At 48.4% G+C, this 24435-nt stretch overlaps 13 protein-coding genes across 13 annotated transcripts; 5 read left to right on the forward strand and 8 right to left on the reverse strand.

Annotated features, from left to right (window-relative positions):
• The first annotated feature begins 2357 nt into the window (after positions 1-2357).
• On the forward strand, positions 2358-4670 carry B0J16DRAFT_414404 (uncharacterized protein). Its single transcript, XM_046133448.1, has 6 exons — positions 2358-2560; positions 2632-2834; positions 2882-2936; positions 2986-3202; positions 3259-3398; positions 3446-4670. The coding sequence occupies exons 1-6, from the start codon at positions 2436-2438 to the stop codon at positions 4275-4277; spliced, it is 1572 nt and encodes a 523-aa protein (XP_045982626.1). The 5' UTR covers positions 2358-2435; the 3' UTR covers positions 4278-4670.
• On the reverse strand, positions 4001-5348 carry B0J16DRAFT_123857 (uncharacterized protein). The gene is made up of 2 exons (XM_046121643.1): positions 5141-5348; positions 4001-5082 (listed from the first exon to the last, which is right to left on the reverse strand). The coding sequence occupies exons 1-2, from the start codon at positions 5280-5282 to the stop codon at positions 4280-4282; spliced, it is 945 nt and encodes a 314-aa protein (XP_045982627.1). The 5' UTR covers positions 5283-5348; the 3' UTR covers positions 4001-4279.
• Positions 5349-5582: 234 nt separating this feature from the next.
• B0J16DRAFT_371870 (uncharacterized protein) lies at positions 5583-6709 on the forward strand. Its single transcript, XM_046130437.1, has one exon. It carries the CDS (start codon positions 5679-5681, stop codon positions 6684-6686), a length of 1008 nt encoding a protein of 335 aa, XP_045982628.1. The 5' UTR covers positions 5583-5678; the 3' UTR covers positions 6687-6709.
• A 254-nt stretch (positions 6710-6963) lies between these two features.
• Positions 6964-7585, reverse strand: B0J16DRAFT_384055 (uncharacterized protein; the record flags this gene model as incomplete). Its single annotated transcript, XM_046131388.1, has 2 exons — positions 6964-7263; positions 7316-7585. The coding sequence occupies 2 exons, from the start codon at positions 7583-7585 to the stop codon at positions 6964-6966; spliced, it is 570 nt and encodes a 189-aa protein (XP_045982629.1).
• A 653-nt stretch (positions 7586-8238) lies between these two features.
• B0J16DRAFT_398626 (uncharacterized protein) lies at positions 8239-8977 on the reverse strand (the record flags this gene model as incomplete). The annotated part of the gene is made up of 2 exons (XM_046132403.1): positions 8459-8977; positions 8239-8405 (listed from the first exon to the last, which is right to left on the reverse strand). Exons 1-2 carry the CDS (start codon positions 8745-8747, stop codon positions 8239-8241), a joined length of 456 nt encoding a protein of 151 aa, XP_045982630.1. The 5' UTR covers positions 8748-8977.
• A 154-nt stretch (positions 8978-9131) lies between these two features.
• B0J16DRAFT_414406 (FAS1 domain-containing protein) lies at positions 9132-11123 on the reverse strand. The gene is made up of 2 exons (XM_046133449.1): positions 10216-11123; positions 9132-10164 (listed from the first exon to the last, which is right to left on the reverse strand). The coding sequence occupies exons 1-2, from the start codon at positions 10888-10890 to the stop codon at positions 9505-9507; spliced, it is 1335 nt and encodes a 444-aa protein (XP_045982631.1). The 5' UTR covers positions 10891-11123; the 3' UTR covers positions 9132-9504.
• A 244-nt stretch (positions 11124-11367) lies between these two features.
• B0J16DRAFT_371872 (FAD dependent oxidoreductase-domain-containing protein) lies at positions 11368-13289 on the reverse strand (the record flags this gene model as incomplete). The annotated part of the gene is made up of 3 exons (XM_046130438.1): positions 11368-11752; positions 11800-12684; positions 12762-13289. The coding sequence occupies 3 exons, from the start codon at positions 13287-13289 to the stop codon at positions 11510-11512; spliced, it is 1656 nt and encodes a 551-aa protein (XP_045982632.1). The 3' UTR covers positions 11368-11509.
• A 623-nt stretch (positions 13290-13912) lies between these two features.
• On the reverse strand, positions 13913-14406 carry B0J16DRAFT_414408 (uncharacterized protein; the record flags this gene model as incomplete). Its single annotated transcript, XM_046133450.1, has 2 exons — positions 14103-14406; positions 13913-14052 (listed from the first exon to the last, which is right to left on the reverse strand). Exons 1-2 carry the CDS (start codon positions 14185-14187, stop codon positions 13913-13915), a joined length of 225 nt encoding a protein of 74 aa, XP_045982633.1. The 5' UTR covers positions 14188-14406.
• Positions 14407-14918: 512 nt separating this feature from the next.
• On the forward strand, positions 14919-15891 carry B0J16DRAFT_123891 (acyl-CoA N-acyltransferase). Its single transcript, XM_046121645.1, has 2 exons — positions 14919-15005; positions 15052-15891. Exon 2 carries the CDS (start codon positions 15211-15213, stop codon positions 15700-15702), a length of 492 nt encoding a protein of 163 aa, XP_045982634.1. The 5' UTR covers positions 14919-15005; positions 15052-15210; the 3' UTR covers positions 15703-15891.
• B0J16DRAFT_123892 (uncharacterized protein) lies at positions 15892-17453 on the reverse strand. Its single transcript, XM_046121646.1, has one exon. The coding sequence runs from the start codon at positions 17328-17330 to the stop codon at positions 16080-16082; it is 1251 nt and encodes a 416-aa protein (XP_045982635.1). The 5' UTR covers positions 17331-17453; the 3' UTR covers positions 15892-16079.
• Positions 17454-18455: 1002 nt separating this feature from the next.
• B0J16DRAFT_123898 (uncharacterized protein) lies at positions 18456-20147 on the forward strand. Its single transcript, XM_046121647.1, has 7 exons — positions 18456-18566; positions 18615-18659; positions 18716-18763; positions 18809-19278; positions 19334-19751; positions 19805-19872; positions 19922-20147. The coding sequence occupies exons 1-7, from the start codon at positions 18513-18515 to the stop codon at positions 20001-20003; spliced, it is 1185 nt and encodes a 394-aa protein (XP_045982636.1). The 5' UTR covers positions 18456-18512; the 3' UTR covers positions 20004-20147.
• Positions 19922-21060, reverse strand: B0J16DRAFT_123900 (uncharacterized protein). Its single transcript, XM_046121649.1, has 3 exons — positions 20799-21060; positions 20559-20751; positions 19922-20506 (listed from the first exon to the last, which is right to left on the reverse strand). Exons 1-3 carry the CDS (start codon positions 21017-21019, stop codon positions 20225-20227), a joined length of 696 nt encoding a protein of 231 aa, XP_045982637.1. The 5' UTR covers positions 21020-21060; the 3' UTR covers positions 19922-20224.
• A 1204-nt stretch (positions 21061-22264) lies between these two features.
• On the forward strand, positions 22265-24196 carry B0J16DRAFT_286543 (MFS transporter). Its single transcript, XM_046124104.1, has 3 exons — positions 22265-22623; positions 22670-23881; positions 23936-24196. Exons 1-3 carry the CDS (start codon positions 22300-22302, stop codon positions 24092-24094), a joined length of 1695 nt encoding a protein of 564 aa, XP_045982638.1. The 5' UTR covers positions 22265-22299; the 3' UTR covers positions 24095-24196.
• The last annotated feature ends 239 nt before the right edge of the window (positions 24197-24435 follow it).

Genomic DNA, 24435 nt, shown 5'->3' on the forward strand with positions numbered 1-24435 from the left:
TGGCTTTGCATTGACGGATGGGTTTGGGGTTGGCTGATCATATACGTAGACATCAGTAGATCATGAAGCAGGACATGAGCAATGGGGATGTAGAAGTTCACTTGATTAATATTCTGGGTAAACTATTGCATTCTGCTTAGTATAGTGCCACTATGCAGCGTGTTGCCAGATGCAGGGCTCGCAGCGCCCCATGTGCGCTCGTCTAACGACCCTCCTGCAGCCGCATGAGCAACTACATAATGGGACAGCGTGCTGTCTCTCACCATGATCGGATAAAGTAGGGAATAGAGGAGAGCCTTCAGCTGGAATGCTGGGTAAAGCGGGAGGACTCATTTCAACGCTAGGTTGCATGAGGTTGAGGTCGAGGTTGTTGGAGTAAGGCATGTCTACCTCCTTGCCCGACCCGACATCACTTCCACCATTTACTAAGAATGACAATCCTCGACGCTCATCTTTCTCGAACAGAGCCTCCAGATTACCTTCGCCATCACAGTTTTGAAGAGTGACTAAGGAACAGACATCTTTACAAGGGCCGCACAGCTGCGAGGACCTATCCTGGACGATTCTTTTGCAGACGCAAGGGCATTGGCATCGAGGGTTAGCTGCTTCCAGGATATCACCGGGCGATTTGACGTTGAGGTTGAGGCTGTTGTAATAAGGCATGGCTGTTGATTATGTTTATTTCTAAGGGGTTGCTTGATTCTGGAATTATGGAAAGGCAAGTGTTTAGGCACGAGAAGGTTCCTGTTTATATGTATGAACAGCCCTTGTGTGCATCACTGTTGCTAGTGTGCATCTTCACAAAGTCGTCTGGTTCCACGACTGGAATAACTTGTAGCAGGCAAGAGTAGAACCCTTTATTTGTGCTTCAGTGCATTCTACACAAAGACTCTCTATCTATGTTTTCCACACCCAACCCATTCCCTTGCCCAACCCCAACCTCTACCGTCCACTCAGAAGGGCAATCCTCGACACTATCTCCCGCGATCAGAGCCTCCAAGTTACCTTCATTTGAGTTCTGGAGATTAGTCAGAGGACAGCGCTCGAGACAGACATTGCACCGCATCAAGTATCTATCCTGGACGACTCTTCTGCAATTGCAATAGCATTGGCATCGAGGGTTGGCTGCTTCCGAGATACCGCCAGGCAAGTTAACCGCCTGAATAAGGGAAGTGGGTGGGGTAAGGTTATCCTGATGAGACATGGTTCTTGGTGATCTGTATTTGAGATTTCTTTCGGTTTGTTTTCTTCTTGGGGCGCTGTGTGATTTTACTGACCCCGTGGTTGTAGGTATGACCTGGTCTTATATACATGGCTGCGAGCACTGCTTCACAAGGCCAATTGAACTCTGACCATGAATCAACGCCAACAAAGTATTCGTTTACCTTCACTCCAATAAGTGAAACTCTGTGTGTACGCCTATCCCATCCTCCTATGCCTATCCACCCATGAACTATCCCCGAATCCATGCCGTTTCCACCACCAAATCAGGCGACAGCCATCGCCAAGGTCACTCCTAATTAGCCTCCCTGTTGCTCTTTATCCTTGATCATACTATCTGGGGTCGGTATGACAGGCATAGGATGTATCTCAATGCAGCGATTACACCGACCATAGTACCTCTGCTGAATGATATTCTTGCAGCCACAATAACACCAGCATCGACCATTGGCGAACTGTCTGGCACAATCACAAGGGCCTCTGCTCGGTAGACTTCGAAGGGTAGTGAGTATTGCAACGTTTGTCTGAGACATTGTAGTAACTTTTAAGAATGATATCGGCGACGTATAGGGATTTTACTTGATTTTAATCATTATGCAAAAGGCAAGTTCTATCCGTGTCTTTGGAGAGAGATAATCAAGGCTTTATAATCAAGAACACATGTTACGCGTGTTTGTGTGCGACTTCAAACAATGCTTGTGTCTGGATACAGTCGAGCAAGCGTTTTTGACGGCTTTTGAGAGAATTCCTGGATCAAGCATTATTGTGCTACGTAACGAGTTGTCTCGGTGACCCCGATAACATGATGATCGTATTTGATCACACCTTTCAATCTTCAATGCTTTCAGACTACAGTGCCTTCAGACGTAATTACCAAGAAGAACCCGTGAATCAGCAGGGAAGCCTATACCTTGGTCCCAGATCCATTTCAGAATAACTGGTAAGTGGTTGAAGTGGTGGTACATGCATCACAAGCGAAATATGGAGACTCTACTAGTGTGAATGTTTTACAATAACTTAATAATTACAACGATGCATGTTTTTGACATTACGGAGGACCCCTTGCTCGCTTACACGCGTAATCGTCCCAAGGCAGCTTAGCGCCAACTGTCAGCATCACCCACCCCAGGGATTTCGTCTGACGAGACATAATCTGCCGTTCACATTATCCCCTACCACGAATTACAAGCTGTTCTCGTTACACCACTGTTATCATGGTTGTTTCAGCTGGAGTCGCTGCCAAGAAGCCGAAACAGAAACAGTACTACACCCGCAGCCGAACGGGGTGTCTGACATGCAGACAGCGTCACCAAAAATGCGATGAGGTGCGTCCAATCTGGTTAGTAAAATACGCCCCGGCACACACGCATGCTTGTAACTGTCAGAGAGCTGGCTGACTTTCTGATTCAGTGGAAATTGCATATTAGTGCAGCGGCAATGCGAATATCCCTCTGCAGTCTTGCCGCTTCGCGAGCGCAGGAAGAAATGTCTTCCAGGGGAGCAGCAGCCTTGGACTGATGCAGTGACTATGCCGAAAGTCATTGGATCGTGCACATCTGTTGCGACACGGCCTATACCAATGGCCTATCGGTCTGATGAGCTGTTTCATTACTGTAAGCTGGCTAGACCTGTCAAGATTTGGGGTACTGACGAAGGAAAGTTTATCAACTAGAAGACCCGTTCGACGTTGTACCAAAAGGGAAACGCCAAGACTTGTAAGTATTGTGATTCACAATTTTCTCGTGATTAGTCCTGACATCTTAGACTGAAATCTGTCTCACACAGCAGTGATGCACTGCGCAACACCATGCTCATTGCTGGACTCCACTATGCTTGGAACGCCGGCCAGCTTCAGTCCTTTGAACCCACTTTCTTGTTCCACAAGATTCAGACAATGAGTGACGTGAATAAGTTTCTTAACAAATCAGAAAGGAAATATGCAGTTTGCGTGAGAAACATTTCCACTTTGTGTTTCTCCGAGGTAATAGGCCTACATTCGCTGTTCTTTTTGAGACGGACATCGGTTGACGGTTTTAGTGTGCACTTGGAAATATCGTGGCAGCCGAAACACATATGGATGGTCTGATGAGGTTCATGGACCTTCATAGACCACCTCATATTACGGCACCGATAGAGCATGGCCTGGATGATGAACTGGCGAACCGATGCGTTCTATTGTTCGTCACCCCCCATGTCCCCTCGTACGCCACTAACAGGACCCAAGTGCATACAATTTCATCCACGGCTTCAAAAGCAGAGTCGAAGACGCCCTCGTCAATGGCAGCGTCACGGAATCAAGCCAAAAGCCCCCACCAGCTCTAGTCGAAAAGCTCATGCACGAGTGGCACAAACATGAAATGCAAGGTCTCGATATTCGACTCAAGGCTTTGAAGATGCTACCCTTCTTCTTCAGTGAACTCCCCCCAGGTTCAACGTTTGTTGATATCGATGGCACGGAGATTGTGGAATGCCTGGCTACCCTTACGGCCACGTCTCGCATGAGAGCACAGGCGATGGACTTTGATGATCAACAGATGATGTGGCAGGAGGGCGCTGCTACGAGACTACTTCTACTCGTTGTTGGATCACATATTGAGTCAATCTCAAGTGTTAAGAAAACAACTACGTCTGCTGGATCTCGTTCTTCTTTGAACTCGTCATGGTCTGGATTGAATGCAGCGGCAGGTCTCTACCTCCATACTATCCTCAGATTCTGGAACGCTGGTGATCCAATCGAGCCACATCTTCATCGCCGCGTCTTGTTTATTCTCTATCAGGACCTTGAGTTTGATCGAAGGCGCTCCAGAGTCCTGTCGGACCTCTGGCTCTGGAAAGTGTTTGTTGGTGCGATGAGCCTTGACCGAGCGGCTGCTTCCGCTGGTGGGACCTTGGACGAGATGCAGGTGATTTTTGAAGGGTTCGTTAGAGGGTGGAGTGTCGGGACTAGAATCACAGATTGGGAGATTGCGAGACTGGCATTGAGTGCAGTTGTTTGGCCAGAGGTGTTCCAATATGAGGATATGGCGCGAGAACTGTGGTATAGCTGTATTCTGTAACACTAAGTCACAAGACACTCATTGAAGCCTTGGAACGTATCTTGTGAGCATATCATGTCTCTCACAACCTGCCATCCAATACTCTGCTGCTGAATCTTCTCATAATCCTTCCCCATGACCATGCACCACTTGTCCAGGAACCACGGCGCAGCCTCCCAACTCTTCATGTCCCAGGGTGGGTAGCTATCCTTCGACTTCTCTCCCATCCCAGAACCTAACCTCCACGTTGTCAACCCTCCTCTCGCGTATATATCAAGCTTCATCTCCCAAATGTTAAAAGTCGAAGGTAAGGCAGCAGATGCCATGATAGCGCGCTCGCGCAGAAACGGAAGAGGAACCAAATCTAAGCTTATGTGATGAGGTATGAGAATCTGCGCCATGGTAGGGCGCAGGTGCACGGGGACGTTGGTGTTATTGAAGGAAGAGATAAAGGCTGAGCCAAGAGCCCTACAGTTCGGGGTTCCAGAGATGCTGGGTTGGAAGAATGGAGATACATTGTCAGCGTTGCAATTTGCGACGACGTCAAGGTCGAAGCCCAGTGATGTTGCATTGGCGAGACAGGATCCGAAGAAGGCAGTTGGAAAAAATTGAAGCATGTTGAGATAGACATCTGGGAAGTTCGATTCATTGCTTGACTCGGTCGTGCTTGGCGACACGGGCTCGATAAACTTGGTAAGTTGGCCGGGGCTCTTGTCTTCCTCTCGCACTGGTGCGTCGCGCTTCAAAAGTGGCCGAGGCCGCGGATTATCTTTTGCTCGAGACCTTTTATCTTTTAATATTTTCCTCTTTTCTTTTTGTCTTTCCCCTACGAGTAATTTAGTTAGGGACAAGCAGTTATGGCTATTCAGTACTCATCAACTCACTATATGCCTTTTGCGCCAGCCTGTTTTGCTCCCTTCTGGCAGGGGTTAAGACGCGACGCTTAGCGGATGGCTGAGCAGCATCTTGGCCGCCCCCGCCACTCCGCTTCATAGTATTGACCTTGGTTGTATCAATGGCAGTCATTTCTCTGCAGTCGCTCGGACGAACAGAAGATGCACGAGAATGGATGAGGCGATTGTTCTGTCAGCAAGTGAATCCTGATTACGGATTTGCATGGTGGTCAAGCCCAAGATGGAGTGGGGCGGTCTGGCTTACGGTTTTTGAACCAATCAGCGCTCGACTGCTTTGGCTATGATGCCAATCTTCAGTGGCTTACTGCTGGAGGTCCAATCGGACGGCGGTTGAGGTTATCGCCGAACTGTCGCTTGCAGTAATAAGAGAGCATCATGAGGAAAGTGCAAACTGGTATAAATATCACAAGAGAGAACACTGAAGATGAATACTTAAGCCATTGTAAGTCATTCCAGTTGTACACTGAATCTTGACAATTACTTGATCCATATCCACCAAACACCAAAAATGTCCACCAAAACCATCGCTGTTGTCGGCGGAACGGGCACCCAAGGCGGTTCTGTCGCCAGAACCTTTCTCAACCTCCCCAACTGGCACGTCCGCGCTCTCACGCGCAGCTCGGCATCACCCAAAGCACAAACCCTGAGAGACCTTGGAGCCGAGATCGTTGAAGCAGACATGAACGATGTCGAGTCGTTAGTCCATGCTTTCAAAGGCGCACATGCCATCTTCATCAACACAGACTTCTGGGCACCTTACGTATCTGCCCTAGCGGACGGGAAAGATCAGCCTACCAGTCAACGTATCGGGTATGAGACCGAAGATCGACATGTCAGGAATGCGACATACGCTGCGTCCAAGACCGAGACCCTTGAGAAGTGCATCTACTCTGCCCTTGGACCCATGAAGGAGGTTTCAGAAGGAAAGTTTTCTCACTGTCATCACTGGGAGACTAAGGCTGCGGCTGTGAAGTATATCGAAAATGAGGTGCCTGAGCTTGCCCAGAAGACATCTTATATCTACGTGGGAGCCTACGCGACCAACGCCTTCCTGTACCCCAAGATGGATGATGAGACCGGCGAATATGTCTTAGAGATCCCAGCCTCTGGGAACCTGCGAATGCCCATTATCGACACCGCCAAGTCAACTGGCATATTCGTCCAAGCTCTAGTGGAATCCGAGCCTGCTAGAACAAAACTGCTGGCATACGACAGCGAGCTCTCCATGACTGAGGTGGTCGAAACTTGGAGCAAGGTCACGGGAAAGAAGGCTACTTTGAAGACTATGACCGAGGATGAGATGTTTAAGAAAACTGGTCTTCCTTATGAAGTTCTTGACGGACCTGCTTACTTGGATGAGTATGGATATACCGAAGGGATCGAAGGTGTTATCACGCCTGACCAGCTTAAGAAGCCTGTCAAGACAGATAGCCTTGAGGAGTACCTGAGGAAGCAAGACGCCGAGTCTCTGCTATCGTTCAAGTATGGTCTTCCAGAGCCTCCAAAGAGAAGCTGAGAGTTTCCTGCACCTTGGTGTGGATAGTCATTGACTGATAGTTACAACATAAAATCGTATTGATTCTCGTATTCATTCTCGAGTCTATGCCAATGAATTGACATAGATACACAAATGACCAGGCCTTGACACATCCGTCTTCATTCCAACGCGTTGAACAGCCCTTTGATACTAGACACGCTCCTCTGCTGAAACATGATGCCAAACTGCGGAGGCTTACTTAGAGTGACACTCATGAAGTCCCAATTTCCGACCAAACAGTTGCGATGTAACAATCCTACTCAGTCGGAGACTCAGCAGCCCCGGAATTCCCATCCTTCAAAGCCCTCAAAGGTCGTCGTCCAATTCGCCCCCCAAGATCCTTCCGAATCCACATAAACTTCTTCTTGAGTCGACCATTTACCATAAACACCTCGGGCATACCGGCGACTTCTCCTTTTCCAGCAAGAGGACCATCTTGAAAGATACCACCAGAGTTGCGGATGCTGGCCGGAATGGACTGCCACATCTTGCGGGCGCGAGCTGTGTCGGCATCAGATAGCCCGTTTCGGTCAGGCTCGAGATCGAAGTTCGTGGTCTAGGAAGGAGTGTCAGTACAGTCTCCAGGATGGGACATAACGAGGTTTTACTTCGAGTTCGGCGATTGTCGCGTGTCTCTCAACGTGACGCTTTAGTGCATTGTTGCGGTTGACGATGATTGCCTTGCAAATGGGACATTCCTTCGAGCCGCGATACAGTCGCACTTGACTTTTGGTGGCACTCCTCGTAATGGGAGTATGAGAGGGCGATGAGGCAGTGGTAGATGAAGCCGGCGAGGTAGGGGTTGGAGAGGAAGGGATTGGAGGGGAAGGGGTGGGGGAGGAAGAGCGCAACTTTCGTTTTATGATGATGCGCGCCATTCCAAGTTGTTTTGTGATAATTTCGATAGATGTTTAAGAAAGACTGAATGGTGCTGAATGGAGAGTAGAAACTAGATGTTTGGGGAGAAAGGATTTTGCATTAAGAAGTTATCTACTCACCTTGGTGGGCATTTGCAAGCAAGTGTAAGGTCATCCGTCAGCTGCTGGCAGTTGGCAGCTGTCGGGCAGTGACAGACCCATGAGCAGGTGCCATGATCTAGTACTAGCGATCACCAGGATATCGCGAAGGGCGACAATGTTTGTTAGTGAGAATCGAACGAGGCCATGTTTATCAGAGTAATTGGGGTTAGTAATGAGAGTATATAGAATAGGCTAGACTCACTCAAGAGTCAGCGAACTCGTCACCACATGGCCGGTAACTATCAGAACACAAGCGGAAACATTTCCTTGTTCGATTGCATCAATTGCCATGACTTTTGTATTGGGATATCTTGATCGTCACCTGATGAACGCCTCGCTTTCTTAATCAACCCCACAGAGCTTTATCCCCATTCTTCGCAGATACCGTGGCTCGCATCGAAAGCCCAGCCAGAAACCCAAACCACCGTAGAATGCCCAGGCAAGACAACCTCGAAGATTAGTTGCGCCTACGCTTGCCTTCGACTTCACTGTCTGAGATCTCAACTCTCTGCTTAGGCCTTGCCAGAAGCCTTGTCCATCTTTCTGTGGTACTCTTCTTTGGAAGCTTGGCTCTGAGCATCCAGTTCAAGAATCTTTCTGTACAACTCATAGGAGGCGTCTCCATTCCAAAATTTCGAAAGGTTCGCGGTGTTGACAGCGATGTTCTCGAGCAAATTCTCTTTAGGCAAAATCAATATATGTCATCCGTAAAAGGTTGGTTGTAATGCTTACGAGCATAAATGGCAACATCCTTGTAGGCCTCCAGTTTTTCGACTTGTCTCTCAAGCTCTTCAACTTGCCGTCCAAGCTCGTCGATTATCTCTCCTTCATTCTCCGACAGAGCGGCCGAGGCGAGTTCCCCAGCCTCGTCTGTAGCTTGAGTGAGGCCAGCCTCGACACCGCGCTCGTACCACTTCTTGCCGTATTCCTCGACAGAGAAAAGAGTTTGGCCAGAGATGGCATAGGCGTCCGACTTGATCTCGGGAATCCCATCGCCGGAGTAGTCCTCGGATGAAGTCATCTTGATGCAATGATTGAATGCGGGTGGAGTAAGCGGCAGTGAAGGAAAGATGGAGATACTGGTGAAAGAGGATGTTAAGGGGGAAAGGCGAGCTAGATGGGAGAAGCAGAACGAACCACTGTTTGTGTAGCGTTGATAGCAATTGCTTCACGATGGCACTAGTGGATCCGGTTGTTGGATCAGTGACTGGGATGCGCTTTCAGGCAGCAACTCTGAGATGGTTACTCTTCATCATCACTTTGACCTGGAGTGCCGCTTTCCATAAATTTATCAGCGAGGTGGGCCGCTGTCCTTGGGTACCTAAACAAAAACTATGTCTCACTCCAAGATGGAACGATAGCCCTTTGAAATGCAATCTAGTTCTAGACTCAGAGATATGGATCTTTAAAAGCGATATCTGTGATTGATTGATTCATAAATAAAGACAGTGTTGTTCTAACTGATTATTTCCTATATCCATCCGTATTATCTTAAGAATATCTCGACATAGACAGGATCGATGATATTCAAGCCTTTTACTACCAAGGGTTATATCGTGAGTTTTACAAAGTGGAATCACGATGAGTACCATAAAGGCTTTCCTTCTTCCAAGCCGTTACCAGCCGAACATTTACCTGTTAGCAGTAAATTCCTTCCTCATCAAAAGTGTTTGACTACTAACATCTGGGGGGAGGACAGCTTTTATAGTACTCATCGTGATGTTAACTTTGTATGAGAACCTGCATCTCGAAAAACCTAGAATAGTGAGAAGCAATACTTACAACTCACCATCCTTCCAATCAAGTTCATCATCGTCCTCTACATAGTCCTGCAGCCTCTCCTTAAGCTCCTCAACGCTAATCTCACCATCCACACTATCAGGGTGCTCACCCTTCCTGTGAGGAGGAATAGGGATAGTTCGAGGAACATGAATAACACCATTCTTGCCAACGGCATCATTGAACCCAACGACAACATGTCCATTCAAAACAATAGTAGTCCAACTCTTGAAGGTATGAACGTCAACACCAACGCTCCTCTCTAAAAGCGTAGGCAGCTCAATGTGGAAATCATCACCATGTCCAAAGAGTTTCTTGGATGTCTGCTTCTCATCGCCGTAATAGACTTCATCACTGTAGAGCGTGATATTGGGAACGATCTGGTACTTGAGCAAAGCACGGAGATACTTCTTGCCGGTTTCGGTGTTGAAGAGGAAGGCGTTGGCGCGAGGGCCAAGACGTGACCACGCCTCGTTGGAGGGCGCGAAGACGGTGCTGCCCACCATAGGGACGTCGTGGATGTATTTGACAAAGTCGGTCTTTTCGTAGGCGAGGAGGAGGGTGGAGAATTGGGCAGGGAAGAGGCTGATCTCCTTGCCGATGTAGGGAGGGGGGACGAGAATTCTGTTGACAGCGTGGATGATACCGTTCTTGGTTTTCTATAGAGTGTTAGTCCAGACCAAGGTGTGGAAGCTCGCCGGAATACTCACAAAGTTAACGGCAATGACCTTGCTATACAGGTTGACCCTCACACCAGAAAGCCCAACACTAGTTCTAAGGCGCTGGGGCTTATCACCAAGCAACTTCTCCTTCAGCGTAGTAGGAACAGTATGTGTGAAAAGAATCCTCGAAGCGGGATACTCTCCAACACCGAGGTGGTAGTTGAGAACGTCTTCGACAAACTCATCGCTAGGCTTGTGCTTCTTGTCATGGGGGATATGCTCAAACGCCTCATCAGTAGGAACGAAGAGAGTATAGTTCTGATCAGTGCTGTTAAGCAATTTTCCGAATTTCTCGTGCTCCTTCACGAGCTTGAAGAACTTCTTGGTGTAGTTGCTCTTGGCGATGAGCTCGTAGGTAGTATGGTCTGTAAAGTCACCACCTGTTCGACCAAAGATGGAGGCGAACTCTTCAGTGTTGGTCTCTTCGTCGTCGGCTAACTCGTTGAAGAAGGCATCTTCGTCTTGGAGCTTGTGGTGCAGAGCGGAAGAGATCTCATTGCCGAGCTGATCGGTCGCCTCATCAAGAGACTTGCGGATACGGACGGGGATATCCTCAAGCGTCTGCTTAATATCATCCTTGAAAGCGTTCAGACTATCAAGAGACTCTGGGAGGACGAAAGCGGAAGTGGCCGTGGCCAAAGTGAGAGTCAGAAGAGACCTCATTGTGATAGTAAAAAATAGTATTGACTATCAAAAAGTGAAGATGGAGGAGAAGGAAAGAGGCACAAAAGAGGAAAAGGTTTTAGTCAGGGCCAGGGGCTGATATGTATAACTTCTGTGATGAACAACGGTCAATGATGCCCAGACGCTGAGACAGTGAGTGGAGATGACGCTGTCAAAGGGCAAGCGGATGTTGGCGTCATCAGTGAATTTAACCCGCTTGGAAAGGGTGTCACAAAAGGTGACGTGAGCTTTCAGCCTGAAGGTGTCGGGCTTATTCTGTCGTCACGGCTCGGATTCTTCGGGTGCATACCAGTCGATCTGACGTGAGGCGACAGTCATTGGTCCGCGGACGCGTGTCAGCTTATCAATTGAGCTAGGGGAGTTGTACGCGTATACCCGCCGGCCCAATCCATGCTCCGCGTATATAAACATGCCGTTTCAGAGACGGATACGGGCTAAACGGGCATTTGGAAGAGCCTAAAATTATGGGTACGATATGTCCAATGAAGAGGTGTAAAACCCGAACTCGAGGCTGGGCCATGTATCAAGTCAATTGGGTTGTTTTCCTGTTTAGTGGGGGAAAATGCTTAATGGATTCCTATAGCCTACGCTCAACAGCCTAACTACCGGCGACGTTCTCCTGATCGGCCTTACCAGCATCATCAACCGGAGACAAGTTACCCTTTGAGGGTCCCATAACACAAATACCCTCTCGAGAGAATCGACTGCCATGAACAGGACAATCAAAACTCTTCTCGGTAGTGTTCCAGCACACGACACCCTTCATGTGCGGACACAGAGCGCTGTACTGCTTGACATTACCCTCCTCGTCCTTGTACACCGCAATGGGCTTGGATCCGGGCTGGGAAGGTTAGTCTGTGCTCGGGAATCAGTAGATTGAGTGCTTACCTGGTTCAATACACCACCCATACCGCGACCAAGATCCTCGATATCAGTGATATCAGATTCCAAGAATCGCTTATATTGCGCGTTGATTTGCAGATCATGCGAGATCATACTTGGAAGGGACTTGAGCATGGAAGCAATACGCTTGGGGGAGTAAACCTCAGCCCATGGGTTCTTGATATCATCAATCTCATCTGCGATCAGACGGCCAGCCAACACTCCGTGTGTCAAACCGTCGCCAGAGTCTCCGGTAATGATATAAATGTGGTCGTTGCCCTGGTTCTTGCCGATGAACTGCATGAAGTCAACAGGTTCAAAGACCTGACCGCTCCATTTGTAGTCAACGGAGCCAACCTGGGAGAAGCGCTCGCGAGTCCAGTTTTCGAGCTCTTGAAACTCAGTGGTGGTATCTTCCTGGCCGACCTTGTGGTCGCAGCCTCCAACGACTAGGTAATCGTGCTGATCATCACAAGCCGTAAGGCGAACGTATTTGTACTCCTCAGCCTGGTCATATAGCAGACAATCCTCGATGGCACCCTTTGGTACCTTGGCAGCAATACAGTATGTTCGCATATACTCCATTTGAGCAATGACACTGAGCTTCTGCAGAGGAACGCATGTAGCTTCGACAGCATTGTTGCACTTCACCGTCTTTCCATCCGATGTCTGGATGATAACGGATTTGTTACCAATTCCAAAAAGTTCAATACCCTTCTCTTCAACAGACATAACTCGTGTTTGGTCGAAGCATTGGAAGTTGGGCTGAGACTTGAGCCACTTCAGGACGCCATTGAGATACTTTGTTGGATGGAAGGTAGCTTGGTCCTTGACGATGAGGCCTCCTCGCTGGTCGATGGCTCCATCCCAACCTTTGACGGCTAATGTTTCCTGGACTAAGAGTTAGTGGAAGTCATTTTGCGACATTCTGCCGCAGATCTCAGATGATAGCTGTCGTGGGTACTCACATCAAATCTGGAATCGATGCCATACTTCCGTTGCGCTGCTTCTTCCTTACGCAGTTCGTTCATTTCTTCCTCATGCTCCTTCTTCTCCTTGGTTGAGTATTGGGAAATCTCGTAGGCCGGGAGCTTGCGATATTCACACTCGATGCCTAGCATCTGTGAAATTTCGCCAACGCGATCTCTTCCCCAGGCATGACTCTCCGCAGCAGCTTTAGCACCCGCATCACCGTGCTTCTTAGCGATCTCGGTATAGCCATCGTCCAGGTCGTTAGTCAGATGTCCACTGGTGCGACCGGTCTCTCCTGACAGAACCTGTCGAGCTTCAAGAAGAACAACTTCGCGTCCTCGCTTGACAAGTTCAAATGCCGTGGAAATACCTCCAATACCAGCACCGATGACACACACATCAGTTTCGATATCCTGGTTCAGCTTCGTAAATGACGGCCTGTTGGATACGGGGTCTTGATGCACCCAGACCGAGTCAGTCACGCCCGAAGTATGAAAGAACTGCTGTGATTTGGAAGTTGCCATGGTGGACTGATAAGCTCTGAAAGATAGTTGAACTGTGCAGCGACGAGAGATGCGAGAAACTCTGAAAGCAGCCGAAGTCACAGAGAAGAGCATTCTAGGCTGTGAAGCTATGATTCAAAAGAAGAGTGCTTGTGTAGAAAGATCAAGCTGCGCGTGATGGAGCTCTCTTAATCATGAGAGCTATTGCGGGGGAGCTGTCAATGAGCCGTACAATGCGCATGATTGACAAATGAGAATAAACTGATTGGCAAGAGCTCATGCCATCTGCAAGGGAAACACATATTGAAGTGCGTCAGTATTTGCGGTTTCACATCACATCGTCGTCACTATTTGTACAGCATTCCCGGCGGGTTTTTATGAGGCCCGGAAGAATTGGTCCTCCCTGTAGAGAGCAGCGGCCAATTACAGTGGGGGTTATTCTGCTGTCAGCGCTTGGCACTAGTACAAACGTCACCATGATGGACGGCATAACATATTCCATACTGACAGCTACAGAAACAGCTTGTTGTAGCAGTAATCTTACAACATCTGTCGGTCGCCATTCAGTTACATTCAATTAATTAATTCGGGAGCAACAATTGGACATTTTAATAGTTCATTGAATTAATTATAGGCCGGTAAAATTAAGCCTTCTTCTCTCCACCCATGTTGTTCTGGACTGTTCCTCCAATGCTTCCATCTGCCGTAAACTGCTTGCCAATTACACCATCCTTATCGAAAGGTCCTCCAATCTTTTGCGCAGTACCTCCAATGGCTCCTTGCTCTGCGAAACCGGTCAGATATCTTATAACAAGAAACGTCGTGCTTTCTTACCAGTGAACTGCTTGCCAATGCTTCCTTGCTCGTCCATAGCCTTGGGCATGGTGCCAGTGAGGTTGGTGGTGGGCTTGTCAGACATGGTGATGTATATGATGTTTCGTTTGTTGATGTTTGTGCAAAAGAGATGTGATTTAGGAAATGTGATTTAGGAGATCGGTAGCAGATAATTGGTATTTTATAGGTGATGACGACACATCTATGATCGCATCACTGATGCATTCGTGATATCATGAGATCATTGGCATGAGCTTGCATGCACATGGGATCGACGAACTGGGCTTACTGTGCTGAAGCCACCCCGCACAAGATCAAGATCGCCCTGGTTCAATTAAACGTTGATCTGATGGAGGAAGATGCTTTGGGGCTTTGGGATATTCCTAAGTTTAGGTACAGGTCCAAGCGTTCGCCATTTGGTGTGAATCTGGCGGAGCTGTTGATGGCTTCTTTTTTAAAGTGCATGTGCTGGAGCCTCTGATCCTAAGACATGATGTTTTTGTCACAGAAAGACATGAGAAGTGGGAATTTTGTAGGCGAGGTCCACCTCTTCCTTCAGAGCTTCTCCGTCTTTAATACAACCCAATACCTGAGAAGTACTCGAAGTGTAGGTAGTCAAAATAAAGTTCCTTGATCGATTGACCAGCAGACCAGGAACGCTTCTTTATGAATGACAATGCACATTGCCGTGTTAGTTTAAGGCATTCGGCCTGTAATCATGCGCCGACGGTCCGGGCGCTCAAGCTCCCACTATCCTGGCGGGTCATAGTCAAAAACTCCATGTAAAAACGCAAGAGCTGGCCTTCGGTACATAAGCTCAGCCGAAGGCATACATTGTGGTGCCCGTGGCCGCCGGTAAATTTAGTGGGCGTCTGTCTGTCTCTAAGTACCTTTTTCAGCGATGTAAGTACCCCTGCCCCACGGTCGCGGCTGCCCGATTGACTCACAGCGTCGTCCCTGTCATTCCGGCTTCGGGGCGTAATGCAGCATTTTGATCGCGCCAGAGCACAGCTCTCAATCGCAGCTCACAATTCGCATCGTTCGCTATCTAGAACTGGAAGGCTTGAGAACCGATTAGGTTCGTCACTGCTAAAACGCAGCTCCCACTATGGACGATCCTCCTTTCACCTCCCCAGGCCTCTCACTCAAAAGAGCTGAGGCTGCCGATATACCCTCCATCCAGTCCATCATCAATGAAGCATACTCAAAATACATTACACGCATGAACAAACCACCAGCTCCAATGTCAACGGACTACCAAGCCCTTCTCACATCGCCCACATATACAATCTTTGTCCTCCGATCAAGCGACGATGATATAGTCGGTGCATTCGTCCTTTACCAGGAGGAAAATGCGGGGGACCTCCGAATCAATAATATGGTCGTTGATCCAAAGGCACAAGGTCGCGGATATGGAAGAGTATTAATGCAGTATGCTGAAGACGTTGCAAAATGGCGGGGGTGTACTGCCTTGACGCTGTATACTAATGTGGCTATGGTCGAGAACCTGGTGTTGTATCCTAAGATGGGCTTTGTGGAGATTGAGAGGCGGACAGAGGATGGGTTTAAACGTGTTTATTTTCGCAAAGAGCTTGTATAAATACTGAATCACAAAGTTGAATAGTCTGTTCTAGTGGGAACTTGGTGATGTAGAATTGGGTATTTTATGGACTGGGACTATATTCTAGGCTTCAAGTTTAATTTGACTTTTTTGTTCAATGGCGTTTGGGGAGCCTGCTCCTTCTATCCGTCTGCCAATCGTTTCTCGCATGCAGATCGTTGTGTTGTAAATGCGGTCTATCTCCATTCCTCGATGCTATTCGTGGGGGTTATGTACAGCGATTTGTATCTGTCGATGGCAAGTCCGTCGGAATTGTGCTGGTGAATGGCGCGTCGCAATATGATCGTATCGCTCGTGAATAGAGCATCGTTTCAACGGCGTCAACATCATGTAATCCAGAGATCAGCGCCGGTCGATCAATCGCGCGCGCCTTGCAACCTCTCGAAGCTAAAGTTCCACACCTCAGCTCTCCGAGGGCCATCTGAAGACTCCACCAACCCAACATGTTGCATCACGCTCGGATCAAGCGCCCACTTAGTCAACTGATGATCGCGCGCATAATCCTCCATGATCATATCGCCTGGGAACTGATACGGTGGCTCGCGGAGGAAGTCTTGTAAAGCGCCCAAGTGGTGGTTTGGGAAGACGAGACCTTGCGCACAGCATCCGTAGCGCGGCATTTCGCGGACGGTTGGTGTTTGCGTGAAGAGGCGATGCAGCGAGATGCGGCCTGTCACGAATGCTAGTGCGAGGCAGGCAGGGATCCAGAGACCGAGGAGCAAAGCGACTGTTTGTGCGAAGTCTTTGGACGCAAAGGATCCTGCGTGACGGCGCTGACGACATCGCAGAGCGAGAAGCAGACAACCGATGAGGCCTGTGTAGCCCAAGATCACGACCTTGAGATAGTCGAAGATCTCCTCGTTATTCCAACCCATGAAGATCTCCGAGTAGAACAAGCGTAGGTACATCCAATCGTGATGCGCATCAGTCGCTCGCTGCTCAACCTCAATCACGCCCTTCTTGAACCGCGTGAACCAGTCTGGCGAAGCTATTATATCGTCTTCGATGAGGGCAAAGTACGTGGGGTCTCGTTGTCGGCATGCTTCGAAGAGAACGGAGTGGTCTAGACGGATATTCTCGACTCGATCGTCGCTGCGTCCCATGCCACGAATGTCGTGCGGGAGAACCTTGTAATCGAGGTCTGGTCCGGCATTCGCATCGCTGCTGTCATTGGAGTACACAAGTACGTCGTCCGCAAGTCCGAATAGCCAATCTTGGCCGTAAGCAAAGTGCTTTTTGGGGTCCTTATCCGCGAGCAGCACCACAATGTGTATCTGATTGCGCTCATTCGGCGTCAACGTATCAACGAGGCTGCCGACCGTGTGCGCGAGAAAGGCCGATGTGGTGCGATTGATGCTCGGGATACCGATGCATAGAAACTCATTGTCAACCTGCACTTCGGTGCGCTGCTTGTGCTTAACGGGGTATATTTCGCGCTCGAGGTAATCGTCAACCTGGATCTCGCGGGCTGCGGAGAAGCGACGATCGAAGGCAATTCGGCTCTTGTAGAAGAAGGAAGAGGGGTCATCGTAGCCGTTGCGGTAGCTCCATAGCAGAGCGATGAACCATATTAGCCAGAAGCCAATGTTTGCGTGAGAAGGTCGCATGACTTCATTGCAGATGAGGCATGCTTGAATTGAGAAGAGAGGAGAGAAAGAGGCGCAAGCAGCTGTCAAAAATGTCACACAGCCAAGCCATCCAACGGGTCACAAAATAAACGGGCTGGTCTTGGCTGACCAACACTGAAATTGGATGACATCGCACTCGTTTGAGTCTGCTGCTTTCTTTCCAGGGCCTAGGCTCACTGTATTCGGGGCATGCTCCGGTAAACTAGAGTCGCTAACCCGCCAAATGCAAGGAACTATTTGGTGTGATTGGCGTGGCTCCGCTATCTCCAGATCGTGCCCGCTAAGCCTTACAGTCTGATTGGTGAGATTACCCCACGTGCTGAAACCCATGTTGATTTGGACGGGCATTTTGAGACCAAGATGGAAGGTGGACGCGTGTATGTGAGCAGAGGTTCTAGGGTAGACAGACAGACGTCTTTGCCTGGCTGCCCTGTCTTCGATCGCGACATACAAAGACTCTGGGGTTAAGTGATATGTCGCAAGGATGAATATTTACGTAGGGCTGCTAGTACGCTCAATTTTTATGACGATTGATCGTCAATTGAAGCACACCACGCGACATTCTGAGACGTGACTGCAACAGTTTCTGGTGTCGGAACCTTGGATCCCGGCGACCGCCTTATCATGAGGGTATGTTTTGACCGATGTAGGAGACAACATCCAGCAAATGGATTATAAGACCTCTGTGAATTGTAAAAAGGCGACAGATTCTCGATCAGATGTAGAGTATTTCGCTTACAATAATATGTTGCATCGCGAGCTTGAGTGCGAAGATGATGGGCGACCCCTCAGGGCCAATTGCAGTGGAGAAACACGTGCAGCGACTTGCGCTCAATACATTAGCGACATCAACTGAACCGAACAGTCCATCGCGTTTGAACTTCCAATTGTAGTTTGAAGGTGTTAATTAAACTCATTCGGTCTATTCAGAGTGAATTCCCCGCGACTCGCTCTTTTGCCAAAGAGATGCCGAACCGAATGCCGGATTCTGGAAGAAGCCGATCTCGGCAAGCACATTCGGATGTCCGGCAAAGCGTACATCCGGCGGAGACCCCATAGATTGATAAGATGGCTGTAGATAAATAAAAGACCCTTTACATCCCTGTAGAATTATATCTGTCGCTTTCTATTATTCATTATTCTGTTAACCTATTGATCAATATGACTGCTGGACTGAAGAATGTCATTGTTGTCGGCGGCTCCTTTGTTGGGCTTGTGAGAGTACCCATGTCCCTGCAAGTCATAGCTACTGACGATGTGTAGGCCGCTGTGAAAGAACTTGCTGCACTTCTACCTGTCACCCACAGAGTAAGTTTAGAAACTCTGTTTTAGCTTCCAACTTCGAGATATTAACATTCTTGCAGGTCCTGTTGATAGAACCACACAGTCATTTTCACCATCTATTCGCCTTTGTGAGTATGCAGCCAGCCCAACCCCAGCATATACTGACTCTTCAGCCCCGATTCGCCATCGTTCCAGAACATGAACACAAAGCTTTCATCCCATACACCGGCTTCTTCTCTTCTTTACCAAATGCCACCAACCATGCCATAGTGAGAGCCAGAGCCGTCACTCTACAAAAGAACCAAATCACACTTGACCGGCCATGGCAAGGCTCAACAGAGATCCCTTTCGACTACGCAGTTGTTGCTACCGGAACACGTCTCCAGTCTCCGAGTAACATGCAGCACGATGACAAGAAGCCCTCAGTAGATTACTTCAAGACATATCAGCAAGGCATCAAGAATGCTGAGTCGATTGTCATTGTTGGCGGTGGAGCGGTCGGCGTGCAGATGGCTACTGATCTAGGGGAGGTATATCCTGGAAAGAAGGTTACTTTGGTACATTCGAGAGACCGACTTATGCAGCTTTACCATCCGAAGATGGATGCGATCATTCGCGATCGTCTGCAAGAGCTCGGTGTAGAGTAAGTCAGCCTGATGTTCGTTCTTCATACACCACTAACAAATGTTCCACAATAGCGTGGTTACTGGCACACGAGCCTTCATCCCAGACAAAGGTTTCCCAACAGACGGCTCAAGTTTTGAACTCGAATTAAAAGACGGCCGCAAGATACCAACAAATCTTGTCATTCCAGCAACGGGACAAACGCCGAACAACCAGTTTCTACAAGACTTGCAACTCACCCCAGGACATGAGATCCTCAACCAAACTAATGGGTTCATCAAAGTTTCGCCAACTTTGCAATTCGCTGATCCCGCCTACCCAAACTTGTACGCATGCGGCGATATTGCCGATAGCGGAGCTCACAAGGCAGCTCGACCTGGTGCAGCACAGGCGGCAGTCGTAGCGCAGAACATCGCTGCTATGGTTCAGGGTGGATCACCTACGAATAATATCACTGTTGACCCTCCAGCCATCCATCTGTCGTTGGGATTGGTATGTGTACCTTGCTTGACGGAGAGGGAATCTTGACTCTGACATTTTTACAGACAAAGAACATGGTATTTAGAAACCCTCCTAAAGGTCAGACTGAGCCCATGATTATCTGGAGAGATGAGTAAGTAAATGACCAGCCACGTTTGAAGGAGAGAACTGACATAGATTAGCGGCGCGCGGGATATGAAGATCGAGGGCGTGTGGGAACGACGAGGCATGAGAGTTGCTCGTCTGGATGACTATCATCTATGAAGAAGACTTCACTTGACTTGACTTCACGCATATTATACTCAGGGTTGTCGTCATGACAACGTTTTCCTCTCATAATAGGTATATCTTAAGAATACAGGCCAGTTGCGTGGAGGAGCTTGTCGCATTAATTTAAAGCTTAATAAAGCAATGTCGAAACGTTGATCTGACTTCTGATAACATGAAACTTCAATAAGAATGTTTATCGCCGAATATATTGATCCTCATGCTTGAGCTTTCAACAATTCCCTTCCACGCTCAACGATCCGTCTATTCTGGACCAAGAACGTCCCCTCAGGCTCGCTCTCCTCATTAACAGCCAGCCAAGTAAAGTATGCACCCAGCTCTTTGTTCAGCACTACCCAGTCGTCGCCCAAAATCATTTTCACAACACAGCCAAGAACCATATTTCTTTGCGTGATGACGCCCGCAGGTCGGAGCATAAAGGTTCGCCATACGGAAGCATGTTCTTTTGCAAGCTCTTGAGACCGGACTTCGTATAGACCCTGTGTATGAAAATTAGATATTTTCTAGAAGACTAACGTGGAGGGAACTTACCTTTAACTTTCGAGGGTAGTCGTTAACCCAAAGTTTAGCATCTTGATCTTGAATAACGAACGCGCCGCTGAGATGAATGAAGCGGAATCGAGATCTTTTCGGCTGCTTCTCCAGAAGAGGCGCAAAGGCGAATTGGAATGCAAGAGGGTATTCCATATCTGCATTCACATTTCCTCTATACGACCCCATAGCACTACACGTGTTAGTCTCTAGCCCATGTTATCTCTTCAAAAGGCCTACCATATCATAGCAGCAGCGTCAACGTGCGGTAGAAGGACATCTTCCGGCCACACCGCAAAGTCTTTTATTATAACTGTCTGAAGCTTTGGGTTGCTTGAGACGTCGGAAGGGAGTTGGCGACGGACAAAGCAGACTACTGAGGTGACCTTTGGGTGAGCGAGGCATTGGCGGAGAGCTTCCCCTCCGATGGAACCTGTTGCGCCGATGAAAAGAATCTTCATGATGATTTGATGATTTGATGGAGTAAACGTTGGGATGATTTGGGTTGAGAGTGGTATGCAATGCTTTTTCGAGGAGATGCGAACGCGGTTATAAAGTATGAAGAAGTATTGACGGATGCGGCTTACAAGCGGAGTTACAGGGGGTAAAAGTCCGCCGCTCCTTTGGACTCCGATTCTCGTTTACAATACGGAAAAGTGTTTTAAAAAAGTGCTTATTAGTATTTGGGATAGTGGAAGGTGGTTTTGTTAGCCAATAGAATAACGGACTGCGATATTTGACGTTGGCTTATTTGCTGGCTCACGTTTTTTCCCTTGTTCCGACAGGTAAGCCATTCGCTATTCTGCTGCGGAAGAGAGTGAAGTGGCTCACATCAGCCAATTCACCTGTGGGGCACTGAATCCTTCAGGAACAGGCACATTCGAAAGGATTAATTTTTATCGGAGTTATTTGTTCCAGTTCCGAAGCATTTACCACCAAGTGATTTGGTAGTTGGGCAATTGGTGCATAATCTGCTCGAATTGAGGCTCTCCGCGATGTGCTGCTCTCCACTTGCGAAACTGTACCTGCTAGCCCCTGGTCATTTATCTCTACAACCACGATTCACGTGTAGCCTCTTTTCTTTTTCTCTTTCTTTCTTTTTCGGAGTCTAGTAGCGACTGGTTTGGATTTGTGCTATATTCACAGCAGTTTCCAATCCTGCAGTCGTGGTATCCTCGAGTCGCGGCATCTTTATGGTGAAGCGTCATTTCACGTCCAAATTATTATCAGATCAGAACATTAGCACCTTAGTCGCCTGCATCAGACGACCGAGTCATGCAAGGCTGAAAGAATCTCGATTGACTCATTAGAAAACCGACAACGAAAAAAGACTACGTCGTGCCCAAAAAGTCATAGGCGTCATTAAACCTCCCAACGTCCATGACCTCACCAAAAGCTCCACCACGACTCCATCGTAAAAACTCCCTACCAAACCACTCTCAGAGTTCTCAGGCGCATCATTGGTTAGACTTTATAGCACGGCTCGACCCGATCTAGATCTACCAACGATGATCGATCCCTGTTGCTTCCTGCACTTCCGAATCTCTCATCAGTAGAGAAAAGACGAAAGGCTCTGTGCGTAGACCCAATTTAGTGATCCATGACTTATACTACCGTGCCTTTCTATGACACGATGATCATGACGACACACAAGGGACGTTGCTCCTATAGAATGGACACCTCAAATCCCAAATTGGGTTTCTTGGCCTCTCATTCTGGTTAATCCATCTTGGCGTTCAACATGAAGGAGTTGCTTCGCGATACTATTTTCAGCCATATCCTGCGTCTGCTGACGGGTGGAAGAGTGTTCAAGTATCCTGAGGAGGAAGACCCGTCGCTATGGAAGAAATACGTGCACGTTGAGAAGTCGGCGAATATGGCGAGGTATGGTCAACTGCATGCTCCTGAGGGTGAGAGGAGAGAGCAGACGAGGTCTGATTCTTCGGATACGGCTGTTTCTGAAGGAGAGGGGAGAACGGTGAATGAAGTCAGTGGGCGTGTTGTTGACAAGGAGAAGGGAAAGGATGTTCATGTCGTGGACTGGTATGGTCCTGATGATTCTGAAGTAAGTCCTTTGTCTTGATGGCGCTACTATATACTGACAAATATAGAACCCCAGGAACTGGTCACGCATTAAGCGGTTCTTCATCACCTTCGAGATCTGCCTCCTCACTTTCTCCGTTTACATCGGTTCAGCCATCTACACGGCCGGTTTACAAGATGTGATGCAAGAATTTGGCGTCTCCCAAGTCGCTGCCACTCTCGGTCTCACGCTCTTCGTGGCTGGGTATGGTCTCGGTCCCATGGTCTGGTCTCCGCTGTCCGAAATCCCACAGATCGGCCGAAACCCTGTATACATCATCACATTGGCGTTGTTCGTCGTTCTTCAAGTGCCTACCGCCCTTGCTACGAACTTCGGTATGCTTCTCGCCTTCCGATTCATCACGGGCTTCATTGGGTCTCCGTCACTCGCAACAGGTGGAGCGTCGATTGGCGATATGTACAAGCCAGCTAAGCGAACCTATGGCCTGGCTGTCTGGGGTGTCGGAGCCATCTGTGGTCCTACCCTTGGTCCTCTCGTCGGAGGCTTTGCTGCTGAAGCAAGAGGTTGGAGGTGGACTATCTGGGAACTTATGTGGTTATCAGGTGCCTCACTCGTGCTCTTCTTCTTTTTCCTCCCCGAGACATCCCCTGCGAACATTCTTTACCGCCGAAGTCGTCGCCTGCGAAAGCTCACTGGCAACGACAAGCTCGTGTGTGAGGCTGAGCTCGCCACGCATGATATGTCCATGAAGGATATCGCGTTAATGACTCTGGTGCGACCTTTCCAGCTGAGTCTGGGTGAGCCTATCGTGTTCGTTCTCAACCTCTATATCGCTCTCATCTACGGTCTGCTATACATCTGGTTTGAGTCTTTCCCTCTTGTCTTTGGTGAGATTTACGGCTTCTCTCTGGGTATCCAAGGTCTTGCCTATCTCGGCATCTTGGTTGCTGTCTTTGTTGTTCTACCTCCATTTGTCTGGTACCAACACAAGTATATTGAGCCAAAGTTCAATGAAGATGGAGAACTCAAGCCAGAATGGAGACTGCCTCCCTCATTTGTTGGTGCCTTTGCGATTCCTATCTGCCTCTTCTGGTTCGGTTGGGCGTCGCGTGCGGATATTCACTGGATCGTCCCGATCATCGGCACAGGTTGGTTCTCTATCGGAGCATTCCTACTGTTCAACTCCGTATTGAACTACCTGAGCGACGCGTATCCCGAGTATGCAGCTTCAGTTCTCGCTGGCAACGATTTCTTCCGAAGTTCATTCGGTGCTGGTTTCGTAAGTTGATACTATTACTATAGGGTATACGGATAACCTGCTAACAATTAATAGCCTCTATTCGCATCGGCTATGTACAAGAAACTAGGTGTCGGCTGGGCTAGCTCGACCTTGGCATTCATCTCCATAGCCTTTATCCCCATCCCGTTCGTCCTATTCAAGTACGGAGAAAAGATTAGGCATAAGAGTAAGCATGCTCGTCACGACCTGTAACCTTCAAGGAGCATGAACATTGGGGGTTGTATTGGGGGCGGGATACTCGGGAAGTGGATAAAGAAAGATAGAACGTGATTAGAAGGGTCGCCATAATCTTAATAGCGTAACTTAAAAGTTAGTTCATAGGTGGATTAAATACAGTTGCGGATGTCATCGAATCAACTTCGACTTCTTTCGACTTCTCGTATGCGCGTATCGTCTGCAGGCGACTACAACAAAGAACATCAGACAATCGAAAGGGATACCCAATTGAGCCTAACGCGCAGATAAACACCATAAGATCGTCTACTATGGCAGCAGATCTGGTCCCAACATCAGATGAATATATGCCGTAGGGT

Source organism: Fusarium flagelliforme (genome assembly GCF_020744385.1).
Source record: "Fusarium flagelliforme strain FIESC 12 MPI-CAGE-AA-0113 chromosome Unknown B0J16scaffold_4, whole genome shotgun sequence".
Classification (NCBI taxonomy): domain Eukaryota; kingdom Fungi; phylum Ascomycota; class Sordariomycetes; order Hypocreales; family Nectriaceae; genus Fusarium; species Fusarium flagelliforme.